The sequence below is a fragment of the Haliaeetus leucocephalus genome, unplaced genomic scaffold (assembly GCF_000737465.1).
Source record: "Haliaeetus leucocephalus isolate CR32 unplaced genomic scaffold, Haliaeetus_leucocephalus-4.0 Scaffold245, whole genome shotgun sequence".
NCBI lineage: Eukaryota > Metazoa > Chordata > Aves > Accipitriformes > Accipitridae > Haliaeetus > Haliaeetus leucocephalus.
In genome coordinates, this window is record NW_010972681.1 from 311,059 (window position 1) to 311,323 (window position 265).

At 72.5% G+C, this 265-nt stretch overlaps 1 protein-coding gene across 1 annotated transcript in view; it reads left to right on the forward strand.

Annotated features, from left to right (window-relative positions):
• The first annotated feature begins 205 nt into the window (after positions 1 to 205).
• LOC104832350 (rho-related BTB domain-containing protein 2-like) overlaps positions 206 to 265 on the forward strand; it is an 8,565-nt gene continuing 8,505 nt past the window's right edge. The window contains 1 exon segment of the mRNA XM_010568483.1: positions 206 to 211. Coding sequence (XP_010566785.1) covers positions 206 to 211 — 6 coding nt within the window.

Below are 265 nucleotides of genomic sequence, written 5' to 3' on the forward strand. Positions count from 1 at the left end.
CTTGCCTGCCCAGAGAGGGGGGAGCAGCCCTGGCCCCCCGGCTGTGCCGGGACCCCCTGCCCGGGGCTGGGGACGGGGGGGGGGCTCTGTGGCCAGGGACCCCTCGATGGCGGAGGCCCCGGCCGGGCATTCCCCATCAGCTCTGCCGCCTCTTTGTCTCCGCGTGGCTCCGATTACACACGCATGTGGCGGCACGCTGCGCGCCATGCCGGCTGGGACACAGCCCGGATCTGGGAGCACACGTGCAGCATGGCACGAAATGGCA